An 18395-nucleotide genomic window follows, 5' to 3' on the forward strand; every position below is an offset into this window, starting at 1 on the left:
TCCTTGAGAAATCCTTGAAAATTATGTTTAAGAAGGTGTGGAAACCCTGAGACCCTTTTAATGTCATTAACAGATTACCTCTGAAGCATACACTCTTTATTGGGGCGGTGCTCTCTTTGCAAATACACCAGTGTTTTACAAATGAGGATTGTAACATGACCTTTTTTCCATTCATTATACTACAAAATAACCAATAATTACAGTAGCACGATGGTCATTTGAGCTAATCACATGTTAGATCCATGGGTTTGATGTTTTTTATTGTAATTATGGTGAAGGTGCTACAGAGGAGCCAGAAGTCATCCCAGACCCCGCGAAACAGACGGACCGAGTGGTGAAGATCGCTGGGATCAGTGCCGGTGTCCTTGTCTTCATACTGCTGGTGCTGGTAGCCATCCTATTGGTCAAGAAGAGGTGAGTGACGGCTGCTAACCCCGCCCCCTAAAACAGCTTTATTGAAAATGCAAATGAAATAACAACTGTGCTACACCAACACTCATGCAAATGCACACAACAGACACAAATGTGCACCTAATGTTGTCGTGTGTTGGTCCAGTATTTGCTGTAGTAACACCATCTCTCATCCATCCACCATAAACGTTGATCTCCCCTCAGAACCAGCGTGATCTCCTCCTGAAGTCTGCTCTCCTTTTCAGGCATTAAATAGCTGAAGGCTTGTTTTCCTGAGATCCAATGCAAGAAGTATGGTGTTTCCAAAATTAGAAACTCCTGCCTCACAGTTGTGTGATTTAGTGCAGGAGAGATCTGAGGCTGTTTTTAGTTGTGTTTTTTTCATGTAGAGTACAGCTGCTGAAGCACACTAGACAAAACAACCGCTCAGAATAGCCGACTCACTGAAAGTGAAAAACACACAGTGAAAGAGATCCTCAAAGAATCAGTACAGATATGTCGGATGGATCAAAGACATATTATCTAATTGTTTAAAAGTGGAGAGTGAAGACAATGTGAGGGTTGGTTGATTACAGTTAAGTATAGATGTGCTGACACAAATATATATATATATATATATATATATATATATATATATATATATACTTATGAAGCACACGCATAGCCCTATACTTTATTCATTTAGGTTAACAAACAAAAGAAAATCTCTTTCTGTCTAAGTAGGTTTACTAGACACTTAAAATGGGTTTGTACATGTGTGATGAAGGCTTCTTTTTACTCTGTTCTTTAAGGAGAAAACAAGAAAAAAGTGAACATAGGGACTGAAATAATGACTTTAGTTTCTCTCATCTTTTAATAGTCGATGTCGGTCTAGGTTTCACTTTAGCGTTTGTCCTGTGAGGCGTTAGTTTGGTGCAGGGCTCCACCATGTGGCGCCTAAACACAACTACAACATGCTAAACAGCAGCAACATCACACACACCTTTATTAGTAGTAAGTAAGCAAGCAGTAGTAAGATCAACCAGTCTTTAGGAAGTTGTGTTTAGGTGACTCTAGGTAGTCTTAAGGTATCGTCTTATTTCTATAAGAAGATGGTTTTAGAGATGTGAGTCTATGAAGCACCAACAGATGTTTACTGCTCAGTTCTTTTGAACCTTATCATGTTGTTAAGGTTTTAGTAAAATGACAGCATCATTATTAATGTTCATCATTCCAGCTTCGACACCATAAGGCACAGTGACTGAATTGAATTGTGTAATATTAACACATGAATGTCTAGGATTTTTTTAAATAGTCATCCTCATGCTTTAAACACAATCCATCTGCCATACTCAAGTCTAGACACTTTTGTTTTGCATATAACCTGCCCTTTATTCATGAAACATTCCCGAGTAACTGCGAGGTTACACAGGGTCGGATCTTGTCTTTTCAGGGTCTGCATGTCCATATGTTGGTACGCACATTTCTAAGTCATGTACACGAGTGCATGTGTGTAATAATTAACTGTTACTCAACACAACGTTCTTCCTGTGACCTTTCAATTAAAATCCGGTGTTCAGGGAACCTGAGTGCCTCATTAAAAAGAGAATAATTAGGAGCTTCATTTGCATATTCATACTGGATATATTCACGTTGAGTGCCTCATATCCCACCTTCACTTATTATTATAAAGAAGTGTCAACATAAATAGCTTGAGTTGCTCGTGGACGCCATGTATGTTGAACACGTAGCAAGACATGTAAGATTAATTATCATCAACGGTCTCTTTCAGGAGATAGACTGATATTGCATCAGAGAGCAGCAAGGAAAAAAATCGCTAAATTACAACCAATCATGATCTCACTGAGCAAATCAAAAACAATTAGAGACATTAAATTACAGCCGGTAATGAACTCGTGTCACCTGGGAACTCTGACCTCCACATTTCTTTTTCTTAATGAATTAATTTCATCCTGCAGTCTTGCTGCAGATTTAATGTCAAAGTGTAATTGGATATGATATTCAAAGATCTTAAAGTGGAGGGTAGAAATATCCTATGTATTGCAGAAGCTGCTACTTTTTCCATTGTTTTAAATAGACTCACCATTATTGGGATACTTCACAGTGTTTGATTCACAGTTTGCAGCCAGTGGCCTGATAACTTTACCACATATTACTGAACATTATCAGTGCCTCTGAGGATTTTATGCCTTTTGAAAATAACAAATGGTTCAAACTGAAAGATTTTTAGAGGCATTTGTTGTTTTATACTCTTGAATTGCATGCACAGCTGTGTCTTGTTTTAAACTCTAACCATCTCAAGCTGCATCTGGGCTAGAGGAGACTTCAAATAAACGTTAGCAATATATCACAAACGTTCACCGACTGCCACAGGATTACAGAAGGAAAACATCCGGTTCAAATGGTATTTCCGAGTGTATTTCTGACAGGTAGAAACGTTACATTGCCAGCATCAACAACTGAAGATGAATGGTATCTTCGGAAATGTTAAGTCACTCATGTTTGTTTTTATACAACTCATGACAGCACTTTCTGGTTGAAAGAACTTCTTTGCATTTCTCTGCATGGTGCATACATTTGCCAATTGATGTGTAACTAAACTGTGACATCTGACTTAGCAGAAATGCTTTTGGGGAAATGATTGGAATATTGTCAAAGTATTTGTGATTTCTTTTGTCACCCTCATGAGTTTGTTGGAGTTAGTTTTCCCTGAAGGTTTCTGGGGAGATCAATCGTCATTGCCATTGAACCTTTAACACTTTGAACAATACTGCATCTTTAAAATGGAGGGACATGATGACATCGCAGTGACATCATACTTGCTTTTACAGGAAGCGAGCTGCGTGGTGTTTCAGAATAAATAGCTTTGTAGCAGTTTTTATTTATTTTTTTATTTTCCTAGGAGTAAGTAAAGGTCATTGGCTGAAATATTTCTAATCAGGACCTTTCGATTACAGAAAACTCTTAAATAATGCATGAACATTAAAAGTATGACACCTCTAGAAAGAAAGAAGAGAAAGACTGCATGGTAAAAGTTAAATACTGATAGTTTGTTGTTCTTTTAGTCATCGTTTTATAAGACTCCTAGCTTGTTTTGTAGCATTTATTTCAAACGTTTTCTTAAAGAAATAAGGCCCGTAGTTTAGTATAACTACCCCTTGCATGACCCTCAAGTTGTAGCGATCAAAAGGTGTTTTCTTCTGTTTCTGTTGTTGATGGATGGGACAGGACAGTATTGTCCTAATTTGCATATTCATGACCCTTGTGTCTCATTCTTTGCTTTCTGATTGGCTCACAACCCCAGGAGGACCTACTATTCATACTCTTATTACCTGTAAGTAAACAAACCAATCAACAATCAGCTTACCCAGCTGCTGTTACCTTATTGGGTGATTTATTATTAGTGGCTAGTTGTTGTTATTTTTAAAGATGCAGTATACTTTTTTCAAGACAAAACACATTTTCAGCTCTGACCAACCAGCCAAAGCCATCCTCATTGACGCCTTGCCAGGGTGGGGGTCACTTCACTTTCATGTCAGTGAGGTCGGGATTTTCCTTATTTTTAATCGATCATATAAATATGAAAACGTCCCTTTAGCACGATAATGTTGATGGTTACCTATCTTAACATAACTATAAATACATAATTGTATTTTAAAGTGACTGAACTGACAGTGAATTGACCTCAGCCCCGGTGTCCTCTACATGCTCCAAAGTTGCTCCGAAGCAGGCTAATGAAGGCCAAAGTGGGCCATAAACCAGAACAAAGCAGGTCAAAGTGGGACGCACAGGCCTAAGCGTGTTATTTGAAAAAAGAATGCTGCACTTGTGACTGGTAGCTCTTTGTCTGCATGTAGTCATGTGATCATCCATCCGCCCATCAAGTCACAGGTACCATGGTAACCGCTGCTGCACACGCTCCTCTGGGTCTCAGTCCGCTTCCTGTGTGGAGCTCATGGCTCTGAGTTTGGTAGATGTTGGTGGGTGTTTTCTCGTGTTGTGGGTACTTACTCTCCTACTCTGTCTCTTATCGTCTCTCTGAACAAAATGGGTTCTTACTGGCCTCGTTGCACCTTCTTTTTTTTTTAACAGCTGGGGACCTTAAAGTAGAAAATGTAGCACTTACAAAAACTGATTAATAAACAATATTGATTTATTCTTTACCAGCTTTCGTCTGTAGTCACAGGCTAAAAACAAAGTAGCATGACAAGTTAGCATTCATCTTCTAGCTTACAGGTACCAAGAGTGAAATAGCACGATCATTTAGCACCTTTAGCGCCCAATTCAATTTTCTGGAACAGTATTTACTGTTTTCTATTATTGTCCTCATACAGTATAGACAATTTCATCTGTTGACGACCATTTTTTGTTATTCATTATTGATAATTCAAAGATTCATGGGGTCAATTTTCACAAATTAATTAAAAAATCAGACCTTAAAAATGAATAAAACAGTCAAAAACGTATAAAAAAAAGCTATTAAACCTTATTTTAGATAAGTTCTGATCACAGTTACTCCCCCTCTGATTCTACTAATCTGTCCTTAATGTACAGCTCAAGTACACACCATTTTATGGTTTAAGATATATGTGTAGCATTTTTCCCATCTTCTGTTTTCTGTTGAAGAACCAATAATACACTCACAGACAGCCACATAAACAGTTACATCAATTACATTTTCCTCAGTGTGTGTGGTGTATAATATGTGTGTGTGGTCTTAGAGGTGGAGTTGGTGTGTTTTGGGGTGAAGAGGTAAAATATATAATAAAACAAAGCATGCTTTCTGTCTGTCAGAGCCGTACATCGTATCAGTTATGCAACAATCACACATTTATTCCTCAATCAATCATCTGAGAGAATATATTTTACAATTTTATTGGAGCAAAAACTGCTGTAAGTGTTAACTCATGTTAAGCAGGTCACTTAAAAAAATCATTATACATGTTTTCTCTTCTGTTCAGATGTTGTTTAACTGATGTACATGTATGGTTCTGGGTACAAAATGTTCCTGCATGCTCTGTCATGCTCGAAGTATTAAGCCCTCTACTATATTTTTCCTGGGATTATATGTGTTGAGCGCACTAAGAGAGAATTGAACCTGAAGATGATATCTTGATGTTTACATGTAAAACTGTTTATTTACTCCTACTGTATTTTACTACTTCTCACATGATGATGTGGTTCTATGGTTGCTTAATGGTTTTCCCTGAGCTTCATAAGTCATTCCCTTTTTCCTATCTTTGCTGTCGGATGAAAACCAAAAACCAAATACTTCTGTGACTTATTTAAATTGTATTTATTTTGTTCTTATTTTATTAAGCAGGCATTAATAGACATTTCTGAAAATGCACCAGGTATACCCAAGATGCTATTTTGTATTTGTAGTCCCTGAACAGATGTTGCAAAGACACCCCAAACAAATATATATTTAAAAATAACAAGACAATACAAATAATTTAAAAGGTGCAACTTAGAGGTTCTCAATACTGTAAATGCTATTAAAACAACAGCTGTTCCTTTTTGCTTTATTGAAACTTTAAAAATCTGATCGTGCATAAAGGTAATTAAATTGTTAAATAAAATACAACTGCAAATAGATTTGAGCGTAAAACTATTTCAAAGGCTTTCATCTGACAGCTCATGTATGGTGACCAGGTTTATAACAGGTTTTCCCTTTGCTGCTAGTCGGCCAGAGGTCATTTCCCTGGACTGTATAGATGCTTTGTTCCTTCTATAGCTGAGCCTGTTACATGCTGCCATTGCAAACAAGCCTTTCCTCTACTGTACCTTCTACTGTACCTCCCTTGCCTGTTCTCTCCTCTTCTCTCTACCTCTCACCTCTCTTTTCTCTTTCTTCTTGGATGTCTGCATCTTGAATCAGCAGCCTGCAGCCCCCAGCCATGCTTTTACCCCCCAAAAAGATACCCCCTAACTAAATAAATAAATAAAACTATACTTTAAAATGTGATACTATTCCCATACAAGGCGGCGGTCTGCAGGCTAGCTGATGTTTGTGTGTTTTCCTATAAGATGCCTGACGGTGTCTGTCTCTGCCCTTGACAGGAAACTGGCTAAAAAACGTAAAGACGCCATCGGTACGACGCGGCAGGAGATGACTCACATGGTCAACGCCATGGATCGCAGCTATGCTGACCAGAGCACTCTGCACGGAGAGGATCCCATGGCTGTGACGTTCATGGACTCACACAACTACAACAACAGATGTAAGTTCATACAACAAGACTTTTATTATCGTAAATAACAATTAACAGTAGTATTAACCTTGGGCTCTCTTCAAAACACAACTCTGTTTATAAATGCACTTAGTATAAATCAAATCTTACACTAACACATGTATGTATTTTCATCTTTCTTCTCTTCTATTTTCACTGATGAGATTTGAATTTTGCAATTGCAGGATTTGTATTACTAATAGACAGGTTACAGTTCTCTAGCTCAGTTTTGAAATATTGTTTTTCAAATGAAACGTGAAATTATTTGTATGTTCTTTTCTGAGATCAACGGACGAACTGCTGATGAGTCATTTATTTTTCAAGTACAATCATTAATTGCTTTACAAAACCATGTTGAGGAAACAATTTGGGGTAGTGTTTATCTTAGATAGATTTCCACTAATCATGACTGGAATTTGAATTTTTCTGACCCTCCCTGCTCACGTTGAGTAACGCTGAAATTTAGAACGTGTCCTCACCGTGTTTCCTCCCACAGTGCCCAACGACCCTCTGGTTCCCACTGCTGTGCTAGGTGAGGTTTCAGCATGGTTGGATATGTAATCATTCACCACCAGCTCCCTTTAGTGATCACCCATCTCCATCTCAAAGCCCCTGTGCGTGTAGCCCCGTGTTGTCCGTCATTACCCAGTTAAAATGTCATACATGGTCATATTTTTTATCTTACATCCTGAGTTTATGTTCTTTGACCTCAGTCAAGTTTTGTACGTTTTTGTTGGTGAATAGCTTGGCTTGATGGACGTTTAACTACCATAATGCTGCGTCTAATCTATATTTTAGAAGTGCTAAGATCTCTAGGATTAACACAGATGGAGATCAATACATTCTACAGGCAGTGGCTGAAATTAACAAAATGTAGGAGAATAAGAACAATTTTAAAGCAAAAACAGATTTGTTTTACATGCCATCTAAGGGGATGTAATGGTTTAGTAATATTTGATGATGGCAAAAAACTGTATGTTGACATTGTTTTTTGTTCTGCCACCTGGTGCCAACTCCCTGTGTAAAACATAGCCGGTACTAAAAGCTCCAGCAGCCAAGCCCTTCATCTGTTGTTCTTGGTTTCCCTCTGGTTCAATCACTCCCGATCCCAGCCATGGTTTCTGTTTCCTACTGAGAGTTATTGATATTCACAGTAATTACCGTCATTCTCCCTTCGAGACCTCATTATTTCCACAGTTTTGAGTTGTTTTAAAGCATGCCATTTCCTGTCCCGGAAAACGACAGAAACTGATGCTTGAGAGAAAGAAGATCATTTGTCACAATGCCATCGCAAAACGGCTGCAGATTAAATCCGTGACATGAAGTGACAGTGAATAAGTTAGTGCCTACAGGCCTCTGTGTGTGACAGAAATGTGTTCTATGCAAGTCTGCTTGAGTATCTACCATCTGTGGTATTCCCCAGGCTTCATTTGTTACTGATGCATCAGTCTGTATTGTAAAAGCGGTATTTTTGTCCCAAGTTCGATGTTCCTCCAGCTCCAGTGTCGCACTGCAACAGGTTTAATTTTTTGTTTAGTCTAGTGTTGACACTGTAGTACGATGCAGAGTTCTTACATACCCTTAAGGGCTCCACAGTACACAACGCCACCAAATTTGTGTTAATTAACTGATCCATTGCATCTAATTTGGAGTGAAGGCTGCAGTTACAATCTGTCTTGGCCAATCACATCACAGAGTGGGAAGACGGAGCACGAAGATAGGGATAGGAGGCAGTGTCGGGTTAAGTTTACTGTTAATTGGCCTGACGAGAGCGCAGAAAACCTTTAACAATCAGTAATGAGCTAACATGTCCTCGGAGCAGAGAGAAGCATCAGTGGGATGAAATAAACAGTGTCAGTTAATAAACAGCAGTGAAGATGAAATCAGTCGGTTTTTCTGCACCCCCGAGCTACTCCATTAAACAACCTGTCAGTCTGCGCATTAATCCTGCCAACTCACATTATCCGCCGCAGCACAGAAACGCTCACCTGGAAGTTTGCAACAATTTGACCTCATAATTGCATTCACTTGAAATACCTTTACATGCATCAAAAGGTTAATTATATCATGCCATACTCACAAATAAGTATTAAACCTGCAGACTTTCTGCACGTCTTAGAGGATCATTGTTCATCCGTGGTTTTAAATGTGTTGTTTGATTTATATACATTACAGCTCCATATCCTAAACATATAATATTGTGGTGAACTTTGTACTATTACAATGAGTATGGAAGGTGTGCAAAGCTTGCGATCATATAGTGAGGTATATATTTGAAGCAGTTACTAAATAAAGTCACATATATGTAAATAGCAGCCACTGTTTGGCATTACAGTTGAAGTTCTGGCTCATTTGAGGTTTAAGTGTCTGCCGTTTAGTGTCTTTTATGATAAGACGTTTAAGATGTTTGTTTAATTGCCATGCTCCATTATTTTGTGTAATCGTTTTACTATTGTTTTACTACCCATTACATATTTAGATTCCTCCTAACAACTCTTCCTATCGTTCTGTCTGACTATAACCATTTACCTCCTCTCTTTTTCTGCTGCTTTGACATGTAGTTCCAATCACAGGTGAGTTATCGAGAGAGAAAACACATTAACAAATGGTTTGTTTGGTATTCCTCATGTTAAAAGGTGAATGTCAGCAACTGGTTTGTGAGGGACGCAAAGTTATTGTCATGTTAGAGAAGAAAATAGAGAGAAGAGGAGGCCTTTTTTTTCTGTTCTTATCAGTGAATGTACATAATGTTATCCAATCTTCAGATAGAGCAATTCATTATGGGCGCTTCCTCCTTGGTTGGACCTTAACAGACCCCGGTGTCCCTACTACATCCCCATCAGGCCCTTTCCAGTAAATAAATCCCCAACTCATGATTCAGCGCCCCTTTGGTTCATTAAGTAAGCCAGTTGCAATGGCTTCTCGATCCACCAGGTGGAGCAGTGATGGAAGCTGGCGCAGTTTAACTCATAACAAATATGTAGTATAGCTTGAGGGTGTGTGCTTCCCGCACCCTCACCGAACAGCTTGTTGTTTCTATGCATAAAACATGTTATTCTCTCTGTAAAAGTTGATGTGCGGACTCAAAACTCATTTGACTGCATGATTCAGACCTGAAATGAAACAATTGGGTCTGTTTTACATGTTTTTTCTACCCTGGACAGTGTAACATAGTGAAGGCATCTCAAAATTTGGATAATTTGCATTTGAATTGACAGATTTTGCTGTTTTCTTGCAGATGAGAACCACAGTGCCTCTGCAGCGGAGAACAGCCGGCTGCTGGACGTTCCTCGGTATCACTGTGAAGGAACCGAGTCCCCCTATCAGACGGGACAGCTGCACCCCGCCATCAGAGTGGCCGACCTGCTGCAGCACATCAACCTGATGAAGACCTCCGACAGCTACGGCTTCAAGGAGGAGTATGAAGTAAGACTATAACGAACAGTACTTTTTATAGTTGCAAAAACAGTCATTTTAGATGCCTGGTTGGTATTACTATTGATACAAATGTTGGTCCAAAAGTATAACCTAGACACGGATATTATTGATCTAAAATCTTAACAGTGCAGTACATTTTAAATGTACAGAACAAAAAAAGCTTATTATGAAAATCAATGCTTTATTTGATGTTTTGGCTTTACATTAAAAAGATAAATGACTATTAGGGTTGAATTGCCTTTTAATTTGAGAGTATATTCCGCTTTATCGACAAAACATTCAAAGAGCTACAAACCTGTTTTTATGTCCTCTATTTATGTATCTAATAAGAATTGTATTACCACCACTCGTATATCCCTACAATCAAGCCGTTGTAGTACTTTCTTCTGCTCAGAGTCAGGCGGTAGGAATGTTTAGGATCCATGACGTGTAATATCTTTTGAATTGTTTTGCGTGTTGTTGGTGATACAGAGCTTCTTCGAAGGCCAATCGGCCACTTGGGACGTGGCCAAGAAGGATCAGAACCGCACCAAGAACCGCTATGGGAACATTATAGCATGTAAGAAAAAAACCGTTATTAATGTATGTTCACAACAGATGTTACAATGTGCTTTACAGCAGCAAGAAAGGGGGAAAAGGGGGTGAGAAACACAGAACAAATCACAAAATACATGTTCGTTTTGCCCTTAAATGCCCTAAAACAAATATTCTCTCCCTTTTTGCTTTCCTCTTGCTTCTCTCTTTCTTTGTCTGTGTTTCTCTTATTGTTTCCTGTCTGTTTAGATGACCATTCAAGGGTTATTCTCCAGCCCATAGAAGACGACCCCTCCTCCGACTACATCAACGCCAACTACATCGATGTAAGTGGAAACGCATCGAATGCTACTATTGGCTCCCAACGAAACCAACGAAACCACACTCCCTCGCTCGTATGTCAGGCCTCTATACCTTTATTGCGTCTACTAGTCATCCATCGTGCCATCTTACGCATCCAGCCACCCCGAAAACACGTCATGCATACAGTACATTCGTCCTGTCTCTATCCATGTATTCATGTCTGCATCCATTCTGAATTTATGATAGTATCCTGTTACAGTCTTTTTAAATTGCCATGTAGTCATAATTTGAACGTAGTTGGTCTCAGGTTTTACAGAAATGGAAAAACCATATAACGAGTGCTATACAAAGAGAAATATTCCTTTATAATCCGACCCTCATGGTCAAAAAATGCAATAGCACTTAGAATGGTTCTGCTTATTGATAGCTAATATACTTGCAGAATTTTTTCTAACTAAATGTTAATAGCTTTAGATCAGAAAGACTCCATTTGTTACATAAAGCCCTTTTAAGAAATAGCATTTTTAAACAGATTTTATGAATGATATACAATGTGTTTTTTTAATTAGCTTTTGAAGGGTTAGAAGGCATTGTTTTTACTTTTGGTTAGAGCTAGGCTAGCTGTTTCCACCATTACAAGTATTTCTACTAATCTAAGCTAACCGGCTTCTACTGCTAGCTTCCTATTTATTGTACAGACATGAGAGTGGTATCCATCTTCTCATCTAACTCTCAACAAGACAGTGAACAATAACTTCTCCTGTAAGACGTAGCATTCAGCTTTCGGTCCATAAATCTTTAAAGTTGTTCTTAATTGTATCTCTCGTCCTGTCTTTCTGTTCATCAATCATTCCATAACTAAATACACATCTCCTCATCCATTCATCTTTTGTTTTTATCTCCACCTCTTCACTTTTACAACAATCATCTGCACTTTATGTTTTGCTAATACTGCTTATAGCACGCTCTTCTATGTTATCATAAACCTCCATTAAAATCATGCATGCCACCATCCACAGGAATCTAGAGTTAGGATGAATAGAGTGGACACTTCCTGATGTATCTATCTCATCTCTGTATATGTAACTATGGTTAGATGTCATGCATTTTCAAATGTTTTTGTAAACTAACTTTCTTTGGGATGAAAGCTCCTTGTGCGTTTTAGAGTGAGGAGATCACATGACATCAGGAAGTGCCCTTTCTATTCAGTCTAATTCTGGGTTTAAGATAACATTTTTATTTCTGCATGTTCTATTCAAACTACCATTTTGATCAATGCAACTTTTCTTTTTCTGATTGACACTCACTGACATTGTTGTGCTTTCTTTCTTTCTTTCTTTCCTTCCTTCCTTCACTCGTTCTTTCTGCCTGTGGCTTGGGCTGTAGATTTGGCTGTACAGGGATGTAAGTATCACTGTGGACTCTTTCATTCTCGCGCCTCAACCTTCACATGTTTACGCCCTTTCTAAACACTCGTCATCACGTGCATCGAGTTACGTTGTCCGTATATTTTGAGTTGCTGGGGCCTCGACACTCCATCCTGCCTCCTCCCACCAGTCCACCTTACATCCCACTATGTACTATTAGCTTAAAGTGGACCTATCATGCTATATTTGAATAATATAGTGTAGGACCATACCTATATAAGGCATATTTATACTTTTTTTTTTTTCAAAATACCAAACAGATCATGCATTTTAGCCATGCCTCATTTTGCTCAATTTGAAAATGTTTAGCTCTGTTTTTGCAAGGGCAGATTCAGTGAGAACAGCACCACCTACAGGCCTGGCATATGTACTACAGCGTCTCCAGCGCTTTCGAACGGCAATGGCCGTGGCTGTCTCCTCCTGATTGGTGGAGTTGGCCCAATAGCCGTAGCGCCACCGTCCTGACGTCAGGACAGTGTTCAAATCTGGATCAGTTTTTATCAGATCCGTTGCAGCCCCTTTTTTAGAGATTTGGGTATGGAGGAAAATAGAGAGGGTTGTGTTTTCTGACACTTGGTGAGTTCCCTGGAACACCGGGGACACATATTCATGTATAAAAGACGTACTAAAGTGCATTTTGCATGATAGGTCCCCTTTAAGTGTTGTAATTATTTGTGTCGTATTGCCATCAGGAAATAAGCCAATGTCATACATTTGTGTGCCTGACTGTTTTTTTGTTTCTTTCTTTCTTTCTTTCCACTATATTTTAAATACATTTGCATGGGATTGTAATGGAGAATTGCCTGAAAATCCCATTGTGGGATTCTCCTGTCAACATAATACAGTAAAGAATGAGAGCAATGTCTTATACATCAATATCAATCATTTTAGACAGTTAAACAGTGAGTTAAGCGTTGTACTTGTTGTTATAAAAGTGACAGTTACAATTCAGACTCATCTGATGTTGCAGCTTTGTTTTTATAATAGGGAAAAGTCAGTAGCAGTATTAGGACTAAAGGTATTTCACTTTGATGAGATTACCAACTTCTCTAATTCTCTTGTGCTGCTCAACTTGTTTCATAAATGACAATCCCATTCAGTATATCATCAAATAACTTGTATTCACCCTACTATAAACTGCTCAATAATATTCCTACAGTTATAATTAGTGATATCATCCATGAACTTTTTCTGGATATTGAGTTGTTGTGTTGTATTTTCAGGGCTACCAGAGACCAAGTCACTACATTGCAACTCAGGGTAAGAAACTGCCTCATGCATTCTTCCTTTGTTTTTGACAATAAGACACTTCATACATTCCTACATAGTTATCATACTAAACACTGAGTGTGTGTCTTTGCATGTGTGTGTGTGTAGGTCCTGTTCACGAGACGGTGTATGACTTCTGGAGGATGGTGTGGCAGGAACAGTCAGCCTGCATCGTCATGGTTACCAATCTGGTGGAGGTTGGAAGGGTGAGCTGCTCTTTTCCTCTGTTGCACTTTGCACAGATATTTTTCCTTGTTGTTAAATATGTGTAACGTGCATTTGACTTTATATGGATTAATCAGGACCCTTTGACATTGGGATAGCAAGATAAAAGATAGAAAGTCTCTAATCATGGATCAGAACCGTGTATTTTGCAGTAGCTTATGTGTGCCAAAAGGATATTCTGCAAGTATGTTATTGTTTGATAGTGTTCATTTCCTTTGAGTCTTTACTGATGGAAGAAATGTGGATCAGCTGTCGTAGACATTTTCTCGCTGCTGTTTTACTATTTTTGGGGTGAATTAGTACACGTTGTTTATGTTTTATTATGTAAGATGCTATATCTGTCACCCAGGTGTTTTACTGGTTTTGTATTATAATCATGATACTGTTTTTGAAATGATCTTTAATGTTCATTTTGACCAGGTTAAGTGCTATAAGTATTGGCCCGATGATGCTGAGGTGTACGGAGACTTCAAGGTGACCTTTGTGGAGGTTGAACCTCTTGCTGAATATGTGGTTCGCACATTTACACTGGAGAGGGTGAGTGAAGTATTTTTAAATAACAGTTTGGATAATGCCTCTATGTCGTTTGAGTTATATTCAATGAGGACACATAGAAAGATGAATGAAATGTAACCTAAAGATGTGTTTTGTCTCTGCTCAGCGTGGTTTCAATGAGGTGCGGGAAGTCAAGCAGTTCCACTTCACAGGCTGGCCGGATCACGGAGTTCCATATCACGCCACGGGACTACTTTCCTTCATCCGCAGAGTTAAAATCTCCAATCCGCCCGCTGCTGGGCCCATTGTGGTCCACTGCAGGTAAATAAATACATCCAGACCTTTGTTTATATGAGCTAACACACTTTTTATTGTGCAACATCTGATCTTAAATATACACAAATTAATCTGGCAAGAAATGACAGACATAATTATTGACTTCTTTCTCTCTGTGTTTCTCTCTGCAGTGCCGGAGCAGGGCGTACAGGCTGTTTCATCGTCATTGACATCATGCTGGACATGGCGGAGAGAGAAGGAGTGGTGGACATCTACAACTGTGTGAAGGCTCTCCGCTCTCGGAGGATCAACATGGTACAGACTGAGGTGACTGCATTACCCATCCTCCATCTGCATCCACATCTTAGAAAATACTCAATGGACCCCCACTGTAAGACCCAGCCATCAGCATGGTGCAGGCTGAGGTGACATGTAATTAAACATGTAGTCTCGTTGAATAAACATAACATGTATTCTATTCCATGTAATGAATATGGTAGGAATATTATCGTCACCTGGACTAAGGTAAACTCAATATAAAGGATTTGAAGATATGGTACTCTGGCACCATCCTCTGGTGTAATGAAGAATTACATTGTGCTAGACAGTATGAATATAAATAATGGCATAGCTATCAAAAGATTCAAATCCTAACCCTGCGTAGGGATCACAATCTACATATACTTTATTAAATCATTAAGATAATTTCTTATATCTTGAGGGCACCTTTTTAAAATGTATGAAATATAGGTTTGTAGCAGATTCGGTCATCCATTGTAAGAACGTCATCCTTTCACTAAAGCAGCCTTCAATTCAATCCGTCTGATCACTGAATTGAAGCTGCAGTCACCCGCTTGAAAGAACCAAAAACACAATTCCATGTGTGGATGAACTCACCAAAATTCAACCTTCTTCGTCTCATCTCATTCACGGCTCCATCTCCCTCACTCACTCACTGTCAGCATGCTCACTTTCATGTGCCATCACAGCTGCTTGTGTTCTCCATGCGACACCTTGTGTGTGTTTTTATTGTTTTCCAATGTTTATAATCTATTAGTGATGCTTACAGTATGTACAGTATATATTAACATGCATGTCTTGAATTCTATGTCTCCAGGAGCAGTACATATTCATCCATGATGCCATTCTGGAGGCTTGTCTGTGTGGAGAAACAGCCATACCGGTCTGTGAGTTCAAAGCTGCTTTCTACGAGCTGATCCGCATCGACTCGCAGACCAACTCGTCACATCTGAAGGATGAGTTCCAGGTAAACCCAAATACAATCTTTATCCTTATAAACTAATAAAGTGACACTGTAGTTTCTTTCCCAACAAAAACAGGGGCAAAATGTCAGTAGAAGTGTCTTAATGCAGTATAATCCACTTCTTTGCTGTTCACTCACATGCTCAGTATTTAGCAAACCATAAAAGCTTCCACAAAGGATCTAGCAGTTATTTTCCCTTGATCATGCAGCGTCTAAGCAGAATATATTAAGCTACATCTTGATGAAATGATAGGCTTCCTAATCAACTTTGTTCTTAAATGTTCAAAATGTAATGTTATCTGTGAACCCCAATTGTTTGTATAAAAAGCCTTTTGGTTGAACTTCAAACTTCAATGTATTGTATACAAATGTTCTGTTTATATTAAGTGATCCTCAGCTAAATGCAATGTGTGTATCAATGAGACATAACGTGTTGAACACATTTCCTCAGAAAACGTTTGCAGAGATCGTTTTTAATTATTTAAAGTATATCTATGTATATTTAAGAATATAACTCATACATGGTCTTTGCCTTTACTGTTTAGTTTGACATTTCTGTCATTTTGGTATTTCTATCTTAATGGAACCATTGTGTAAAATACTAACTTTGCACAGGAAGAATTGACAGCACATAATACTCTGATATGCCCTGACTTACACATTATATATTTATCTCTTTTGTCCAGACGTTAAACTCGGTGACTCCTCAGCCTCAGCCTGAAGACTGCAGCATCGCACTGTTGCCTAGAAACCAAGAAAAGAACCGCTTCATGGACGGTCTTCCTCCTGACAGATGCCTCCCCTTCCTCATCACAATAGACGGAGAAAGCAGCAACTACATCAACGCTGCTCTGATGGATGTAAGTGTGTATAAGGAATTCACATGCACATACAGTCAGGTTGTGTTATTTTCAACACATCAGGATGGAGTAGTTTGGGACATTAAGGTGTGATGCTTTTAACACCATTTAAATGTTTAGAATGTGGAAAAGTAAAAATGCTTGATGTCCCAAACTGCAATCATGAAACTGTTGAAAATGTAACTTGTAAGAGCCTATACACACATTGTAATAAAGAGGAACATTTTAATATTAATGCACATGGTTATACAGATCACACACGCTCACACACACACACACACACACACACACACACACACACACACACACACACACACACACACACACACACACACACACACACACACACACACACACACACACACACACACACACTCCCCTCCCTGTTGGTGTGTGATGCTGTGTTTGTGGTAATAGCAGCAGAAGGCTAGAGACAAATCCAGGTTCTGAAAAGACCGCTAGCTTCTCTGTCCACCAGCCAATCTTTAACCGCCTCCTGTTGCAGGACGTTGTCAACATGTTGTACCATGACTTGAATAACAAAGTCATTAAGTAGGTTGACATTTTAGGTAAGATGGCAATATCTGGTCTCATTAGAATTAAATGTTAGCAGGTCTGTTAGATTATGCAGGAAATATAGCAAGGGGTGGGAATCAGTATGTGAGTTTATAATAATGTTTGAAACACAAAATGCATGATGTGGAGACAAACTTGGCTTCTCTCCAACAAAGCTGTTGGAGGACAAAAATACTGTAATTTCTGTAAAACTAAAGTTTATATTGAAAGTTTAGTCACTTACCTTTGGCCTCTCTCTAACCAAGCTCACAGAGGAGTTCCAGGTAATGGGATTTCACTTCAAATTTCCAATACTGGATTTGTTTCATGGCTTCAGTGTCGTTCTGCCACCAGGTTCATGTTTAGCAAAGCCATTTACACCCGCTGTAAATCCTAAACCTGACCCCCCCCACGCCCCTCTACCCTCACATTAGATCCTGCTCATGATTACAAGTCGTCATTCACACCATGTCACACATGTGGCTGCACATTCATTAACAATCAGTTGGGCTTAGTTTACCTTCAGTTCAGTTCATATTCTTGATATGAACTTTTACTGAACATGAAGTAAACTGACCCTTTTAGATTGGGGCTGGGCAGTACATTGACATTTAAGATATTGTGATTTGACATCTTATTTTTCGGATGTCATAGTATTCTAATATGAATAAATGTTATCTTTTCCTTTTGAAAAAGAGGCTGAAATAGTGTTTTTTTTTCTTTGCCTTCACCCATGTAGTTATTGGACATTACCAATGATTCATTATCAAAGATGTGATACTTTGTAAAAACACGAATAGTTAATCCTACAATATTGTCGCAACAGTGAGGAAATTGATGAAAAATATCATGATACTTGAATTTCTATATATCGCCCAGCCCTGTATTAGATATACAGTATATGTGGATGTACCATGCGTGAAGTGTATTTGTATATTTAATGCATGCTCCTCACCCTCGTGTCTGATTGGCCCACTGCATGATCATGTGACCAAACATCACCTGTGTTGCTTGCTGCCCCACAAATCGTCCCACTGTGTTTGTGTTTTGATGTCTGTGTGTATGAGAGAGACAGAAAGATGTGATAAAACAAGAGATGTGAAGG

General features: G+C 38.7%; 1 protein-coding gene across 4 annotated transcripts in view; it reads left to right on the top strand.

Moving 5' to 3' along the window:
- Nucleotides 1-18395, top strand: part of ptprk (protein tyrosine phosphatase receptor type K) — a 110446-nt gene that overhangs the window by 86345 nt on the left and 5706 nt on the right. The window contains exons 20-33 of one of the 4 annotated variants that reach the window (XM_034135505.1): nt 279-414; nt 3716-3745; nt 6475-6635; nt 9883-10070; nt 10554-10641; nt 10866-11011; nt 12306-12323; nt 13570-13606; nt 13724-13821; nt 14261-14377; nt 14502-14656; nt 14803-14938; nt 15729-15878; nt 16562-16735. In XM_034135505.1, the coding sequence (XP_033991396.1) occupies nt 279-414; nt 3716-3745; nt 6475-6635; nt 9883-10070; nt 10554-10641; nt 10866-11011; nt 12306-12323; nt 13570-13606; nt 13724-13821; nt 14261-14377; nt 14502-14656; nt 14803-14938; nt 15729-15878; nt 16562-16735 (1634 nt within the window). Of the gene's footprint in view, nt 1-278; nt 415-3715; nt 3746-6474; nt 6636-9882; nt 10071-10541; nt 10642-10865; nt 11012-12305; nt 12324-13569; nt 13607-13723; nt 13822-14260; nt 14378-14501; nt 14657-14802; nt 14939-15728; nt 15879-16561; nt 16736-18395 lie in introns of all 4 variants that reach the window. The other 3 variants (XM_034135506.1, XM_034135507.1, XM_034135508.1) reach the window with 3 other exon arrangements.

This window comes from Trematomus bernacchii, unplaced genomic scaffold, assembly GCF_902827165.1.
Source record: "Trematomus bernacchii unplaced genomic scaffold, fTreBer1.1, whole genome shotgun sequence".
NCBI lineage: Eukaryota > Metazoa > Chordata > Actinopteri > Perciformes > Nototheniidae > Trematomus > Trematomus bernacchii.